A 7,387-nucleotide genomic window follows, 5' to 3' on the forward strand; every position below is an offset into this window, starting at 1 on the left:
GCTTCCCAATATTGTAAGACTTCCCTGATGAGATCAGTGGTGATATTAGTAAGTGTGATTTTTTGATATGTATAATGAGATGTGTCAAGACTGGAAGGCCTCTATTACTCAGGGAGCCAATACTTTCCAAATGAGGGAGACATGTTACAAAATCATGTCTGGGAAAAAGATTCTTTCCAAGTTCCAGATAGATGAATGAATTCTAATGTAACAGAATGAAAGTTCATTGATCAGAGTCCTGATCTGATCTGTTATAACTAAGTTTTAAGAAATTACCACTTGTTGGAATTTTGGTAGAGAATTAAAGATTATCCACAATTATTTGAAAAGGCTATTAGAATATTCCTCCCTTACCACCTATTTTTGTGAAGAGGATTTTTCAAACTTCAACCAAAACTTCATATCACAATAGTTCAAGTATAGAAGCAGATAGAAGAGTCCAGCTGTTTTCTATTAAACCTGACATTGAAGACATCCGCAAAACTTAAAAGCAAACAAACCCCAAAACATTCTTCTCACTAAATTGCTTTTGGAAAAAGTTATTTTTCATAAAGTTTTTTTGCTAATATGTGATGGTTTTGTTATCTTTACACGATTTACTAAATACTTTAAAATTTCATTTTAATTTCTAGTTTGATGAATATCAACAGCTATCACCCTCATAAACAGACTCTGTGCGGTCTTCAAGAATTTTTAAGAATGTAATGAAGTCCCAAGGCTAAAATATCTGAGAGTTACTGATCTAAAATATGTCAGATCACATTACTGAATAAAACCGTTACTTCCAATGGTTCCCTATTTCCCTCAGGATAAGTCACAAGTTCTCGCACTGGCCTACCAGGCTCTACTCTTATCTGTTCCTCCGCCATTACCTATCCCTCTACTCTGACCCTTGCTCACTCTCTCCGGCCACATTTGCCTCTCTGGTGTTTCTCCAATAAGCCAGACACAATTCCAGTATTAGCACCATTGTCCTGGCAGTTCCCTCTGCCTGGAAAACAATTCCCCCAGTTTTCCCCCAAGGCTATTTCCTTCCCTTCCTTAAAGTCTTTGCTCAAGTGTAATCATCTCAATAGTCTAACAGAAGCATCTTGCACCGCAAACGTACTGCTACTCCCATCCTGCACAACACCTTCTACTACTTGCTTGTTCATGCCTACAATGTGTGCGGCCTCCCCCGCCCCCAAGTATAACATAAGCTCCAAAAGCGCGGCAAAATGCCCGCCAGATAGAACTCAACAAATATTTGTTGAATGTTGAATGAATGAAAGAACTCGTTTGTCATTTTTCAGGGATGTGTCCAGAGTCCCAAGATTTAAGAGAGGATGCAACTTACATAGAGAGGAGTGGACAATGCTAGCCAAGATTTTTTGAATGGAAGAAAACGAAGGAGGGATACAGTGATCACAAACCTCAAGAGAAGGCGTTATGGGCCTGAAAAAATGTCTTGGGAGAGTGTGCAAGGCGGATTTAAGTGTCTGGCAATGAACGCTGGCCTTGTGCTTAACTCGCCCACCTCCCGCCTCTTCCGTCTCCTATGAAACCAAAATCCCAGAGCCTTCCCTGGACTCCCTCCACCCGAACACAAGTAGTCCACACCAAAGAGACTGAAAAATTTCTAAACTTTATGGAAAAAGCGACGACGACAATCAACTAGCCAAAAAGGAGCTTCCAAATCCCGTCTCATTCCAGTGCCTCCGCCCCTCTCTTGCTGGCTTTAGGACGTCTCCACCGTCTCAGTTCTCGGGGGTCCTGATGGTCTCCCAACGCTGTGTTCCGAAGGGTCCACAGGAAGGCAGGTCAGGCGGGACGCCCCTAGGGAAGCACTTCTGTACAAGGAAGGCACGAGAAACGGGAGCAATGGAGAATCGGTCCACTTGGGGAAGGAACACGCGGGAATGACGGCAAACGGGGGGAACTCAGGAGAGGCTCCCGCACAGCAGTGACAGCACCGGGGTCTCAGTTCTCCTCCGGCTTGTCGGCTGGCGGTCCGCAAGGCTGCAGCATCTTCTCCATCAAGTTGAAGCGGACTCGGGCTTTGCTCTCATTCTCCGCAATGGCGAAGTAGTTGAGAAGGTCGAAGTGGCCCATGTAGGAGCAGTAAGAGTCGCGGTGCTGGTTGACCAGCCACTCCCACTTGGTGGTGTCGGCGTGGCCCGTGCCGATGTACTTGGACTGCAGGTGCTCCAGCTGGCTGTGGATGGTGTAGCGGTCAGTCATCTCGCCGCTTTCTCTTTGCTCCCAGGTCAGAGGCCACAGAGAAGGAGCTGCCCTAGGTTTTCACGCGGGAGAGAGGCCCACGGTACGGAACCTCCGGGCCGCTCAGTCGCAGGCGAATGACGCCACAGCCACGAAGCTGCCTGGACTCGCGGTCCTAGGGCTCAGAGGCGGAAGCGGAAGTGTATTCTGTCACGGAATTGGAGTTGCCTAGGCGACGCTACAAGTCGGCCTCCCCCCCATAGAGAGCCCCTCCCCCCTCGTAGAGCGTTGCATTATGGTTCACTTAGTGGTCTTTTTTCTAACCGGGAGCTTTGCATGCCGGGACCTGTGGTCTCCGAGGGTTCGTGCACGCCCGCCCACGTTTGGGACCCGTCGTCGCCGTTTAAGAGCCCGCCGGCTGCCTAATGGAGCGTGGTGTCGGGGAGGCTGGGAGCATCCTTCGGAGGTTGAAAGCTGAGAAGAAATGGGAAGCTCATGCAGGACAGGGCTACAGGCAACCGTGAAAGTGAACTCGGTATAATTTTGATTTCGGAGCGAATGTGACAGCCTGGATGGATCACCCTGAAAATCAGTAGACGCAAGGTCTGGTCCCAACTATGTGTCTTATAAGCTGTGGAAAGTGAACGTTATTTCAACGCTCGCAGGGCCGCCGTTTCCTGCCTGCTGACTCAAGTACTGTACTAGTTCTGACACGTTCCGGCTCCCACACCAAGCCCCTCCTTCCTCTCCGGCTTCTTAATTTGATAGCCTCCCTCCAAGTCCTCGCCCCACCCTACACACCCCAGCCTGTATTTCTCAACATTCCGTGCAGCTCGCCTCTCCAGTTCTTTGTACTAGATGTTCCCTGCGCTTGGAATGCTTTTGTTCCCTTGGCAAACAGCTTCTCTCTTTAAGTCAGCTCAAAAGCATCTCCTTGAAATCGGCTTTGGCCACACCAGACAGATGTAAATTCTCTTCCTTTTTTGCTTCTTGTACATCTCTTCATTATTATCGCTTTATACCCTACTTTTTGGTTTAAGAACTTCCTCGTGTGAATTCAAACTACTTGAGAAAAGTAATTTATACTTTTTTGATACTGTCTTTTATCATATGCTTCTTTTATGATATCTTTTTATGATATCCTCATGGCCCAGCAGAGTTTGTATTCTCAAAAAACATTTGATGAATGGGTGAACAACTGTCTGGCAGCCAAATAGAAGGAACTCTTTACTGGGAGAAAGATAACTTTAAAATAGTTTTATTCTGACACAAAGTTGCAGTTATGTACAGATGAATACGTCTAGAGATCTAATGTACAGCATGATGACTAAAGTTAATATTGTGTTGAGTATTAGAAATTCGCCAACAGAGCAGATTTCAGGTGCTCTGACCACACACACACACAAAGGTAACTGTGAGGAGAGGGATGTGTTAATTAGCTTGACTGTTAGTAATCATCTCATTATGTACGTATATCAAATCATGTTGCACACCTAAAACAATTTTTATTTTTTAAAAAAAGATTTAAAGGAAAGAAAATGACCCCCAAAAAATACTCCTTATGGGATCAAATGCCTGTACCAAAAACAAAACAAAACAAAATTCCTATTCTTTGGTTTAAACCATGTTATAACAAACATTTCATCCCTAAAATGTAGAGACTATTATAAGACCTACCTGTGGATTCACCATCCGGATATATCAAAGCTTGCAATTTTGCCATTGTTGTTTCCAACTTTGTTATGTTGGTTTTGGTTTTGGTTTTCAAAGGAATAAAACTATACAAATAAAGTTGAAGTTCTCTGTGTTCCCTTCCCTAATCTATTTACTTCAGGAAACCAGCTTGAATTTAGAGTTAATCATACCTGAGTCTGGTTGGGTTTTTTTGTTTTTGTTTTTGTTTTTGTTTTTGATTGCTGAAAGTTTGTGTATCCAAGGGGTTATTGTTACGCATGTTTTGAAGCTTTACATAAATGACAGCCTGTGGGGGCGACTGGGTGGCTCAGTCGTTAAGCGTTCAGCGGGGAGCCTGCTTCCCATCTCTCTCTGCCGCTCCCCCTGCTTGTGCTCCCCACCCCCCACCCCCCCGTGTCAAATAAACCTTTAAAAAAAACAAAAATGACACCCTGTATTTTCCCTCATCAGAGTCCATGTTGATATATGTAGTTTTAGTTCATTTTTCCTGTTGTGTAGTATGCTGTTGAATTAATATACCATAATATGTCCATTATCTCAATAATGGACATTTAATTTCACATCTTTGCCATAAGAAACAATGCTGCAATAAATACTCTTGCATATATATATTCTTATACACATGAAGGAGTTTCTTTAGGGCATAGATATAGGTAAAAACTTGTTGAGACATAGGAATGAGTATCTTCAAGTTTTGCTAGTTGTTGCCAAATTGCTCTCCAAACTGGTTATACCAATTGGTTTTCCCAGCAAGAGAATTGAGAATTCTTTTTGATCCACATCCTTCCCAAAACTGTGTTCTTAGACATTTAAAATTTTTTTCTAATTCAATGGGTGGAATAGAACTTCACTGTGTCTTTAATTTGCGATCCCTGCTTACTAGGGAGACTGGGCATGTTTTTAATTTTTATTTATTTATTTTTAAAAGATTTTATTGAGTTATTTGAGAGAGAGAGAGAGAGAGCATGGGGGTGGGGTGGCAGAGGGAAAGCAGACTCCTCACCGAGCAAGTAGCCCGACATGGGGCTTGATCCAGGACCCTGGGATCATGACTTGAGCTGAAGGCAGCTGCTTAACTGACTGAGCCACCCAGGCACCTCTGGGCATGTTTTTTATGAGTTTATTGGTCCATTATATTTCTGATTGGTGAATTGCATATTCATATTCTTTGACAATTTTTTAAATTGGGATGCTTGTCTTTTTCTTACTAATTTTTTAGGAGATCTTTATATATTCAGAATACCCGGCTTGCTAGTTATATGCAATGAAAGTATTTTTTTTCCAGTTTGTGATACATCTTTACACTTTCTCTATGGTATCGTGTACAGAAGTTAAATTTAAAGTAGTGAGATGTATCAGCCTTCCTTTATGGTTGGTGCTTCTTGCAACTGGATTAAAAAAGTGAAATCAAGCATAACTCTTTTTTTACCCTAGGGCCATAAAAAAGTTTCCTTTACTTTGTTCTAAAAGTTTTATAATTTTGACTTTTTATATTTAGAAATTTAATCTACTTGGAAGTTTTTGTTTTGATTTGTTGGCTTTAAGGATCTAATTTTCAAACATTTTCCTATTTGGCTGACTAGTCCCTGGTGATAAGGATAATTCATTAAATAGTACAACCTTTCCCTACTCATCTTTAATCCTTTTATTGTATATGCATAGATCTGTTTCTGGGTATTCTGTTCCATTAGTCTCTTTGTCTATACATGCATCGGTAACACAAGATGTTAATTATTATTTTAAAAAATTTGTTAAGATGTTAATTATTATACCTTTATAATAAGTCTTGATATCTGACAGGGTGAAAGCCCATACAATTTCCTTCTTTTGGAAATATCTTTACAATTCTTTTTTTTTTTTTTAAGATTCTATTTATTTATTTGACAGAGAGAGAGCGCAAGCAGGAGGAGCAGGAGAGGGAGAAGCAGGCTCCCTGCTGATGATGAGGGCTTGACCCCAGGACCCTGGGATCATGACCTGAGCTGAAGGCAGATGCTTAACCAACTGAGCCACCCAGGCGTCCCAACAATTCTTGATCCTTTGCCTTGCCACATGAATTTAGAGTTGTCAGTAAAATCCTCATGGAAGTTGTGATTACATAGTCAAAGCCAGGGAAACTAATAATTCCATATCATTAAGAATTATTCTAAGGATATGAGAGAATTCCTCAAATTCAAAGGCCTTTAGAACTAGATGGAAAATACATTTACATGTAGTAATTAAGAGCTAAGGTGTATTAGTTTGCTGGGGCTGCCCAAACAGAGTACCACAGACTGGGCGCCTTAAACAATAGAAATTTATTCCCTCATAGTTCTGGAGGCTAGAAGTCCAGGATCGAAGTGATGGCAGAGTTGGTTTCATTCTGAGGCTTCTCTCCTTGATTTGCTGATGGCCATCCTCCCTCTGTGTCCCTCTGTATGCCTGTGTCCTAATCTCCTCTTCTTATAAAAAGTCAATCATATTGTATTAAGGTCCATTCATATGACCTCATTTTACCTAAAGGCCCTCCATTCAAATGCAACCACATTGAGTTACTGGGAGTTAAGACCTCATCATGAATTTTGGGGGGACACAATTTAGTGGTAATGGTTTTATACAGTGATGAGGAATATATAAGAAAACTTGTGTCTTTTTACATATTTGTAAATTTAATTAGATTTGTGAACACAGTTTAAGTACATGAAAAAGCTTTATTTGTAAGTCAGACAATTGCAATACTTACAAGGAAAATGCAACATATTACATTAATAAGTGTGGTTTAAAATGTTTTTAGAGTAAAAATTTGGAGTGGAACTAAATTTTATCCAAAGTCCTCTTAAGAGTGATTGTGAAATTTTGCTAGACTTATGAATAGTTTAGAATTTTTAACTGAACTTACAAGCTTACGGAAAAAAGGAAAAGAAAAAAATATATTTTAGACAGAAAATTATATTTTGTCTTGTCTATTTTTTAAGTCTGGAAATGCAAGGTAACATTTTCTTTTTTCATTATTCTTGTTCTTGTGCTGATGGCTTCAAATTTTTTAAAAGTCATTTCATATTTTGTTGTTGTTCTTTCTTTTTTTTTTTTTTAAGTAGGTTCTATGCGCGGCGTGAAGCCCAACGTAGGGCTTGAATTCATGACACTGAGATCAAGAACGGAGCTGAGATCAAGAGCAGGATGCTCAGCTGACTGAACCACCCAGGCGCTCCAAAAGTCATTTAATCATTTGAATAGTCAAGGTGTCATTCAAAAACAAAAGAAGCGTACAGAGGAATGCAGTTTCTAACACCTGTCCATTTCCCACCCCACCCCCAGTAAGTAACCGTGGTTATATGTATCTTGTGTATCCTTCCAGAGACTTTTTTAGTGGATGTATATAGGCAAACACAAATATATATGACATTTTACTCCTTTTAAAGTGAATCTTTTATTTTCCTTGACATATCATGGAGATCATCCCAGAGGAGTACATGAAGAGCTTTCTCATTCTCTTTTTTTCAGTCTTGTTTAA

At 40.8% G+C, this 7,387-nt stretch overlaps 1 protein-coding gene across 1 annotated transcript; it reads right to left on the bottom strand.

Annotated features, from left to right (window-relative positions):
• Positions 1–1,605: 1,605 nt before the first annotated feature.
• On the bottom strand, positions 1,606–2,358 carry SF3B5 (splicing factor 3b subunit 5). The gene has a single exon (XM_025866277.2). The coding sequence runs from the start codon at positions 2,218–2,220 to the stop codon at positions 1,960–1,962; it is 261 nt and encodes an 86-aa protein (XP_025722062.1). The 5' UTR covers positions 2,221–2,358; the 3' UTR covers positions 1,606–1,959.
• Positions 2,359–7,387: the final 5,029 nt, after the last annotated feature.

The sequence above is a fragment of the Callorhinus ursinus genome, unplaced genomic scaffold (genome assembly GCF_003265705.2).
Source record: "Callorhinus ursinus isolate GAN/ISIS: 27379988/994484 unplaced genomic scaffold, GSC_fseal_2.0 scaffold6, whole genome shotgun sequence".
Taxonomy (NCBI): domain Eukaryota; kingdom Metazoa; phylum Chordata; class Mammalia; order Carnivora; family Otariidae; genus Callorhinus; species Callorhinus ursinus.

Coding starts and splice junctions, on each gene's coding strand:
- SF3B5 (XM_025866277.2), bottom strand. CDS start 2,220: ATGACTGACCGCTACACCATCCACAGCCAGCTGGAGCACCTGCAGTCC.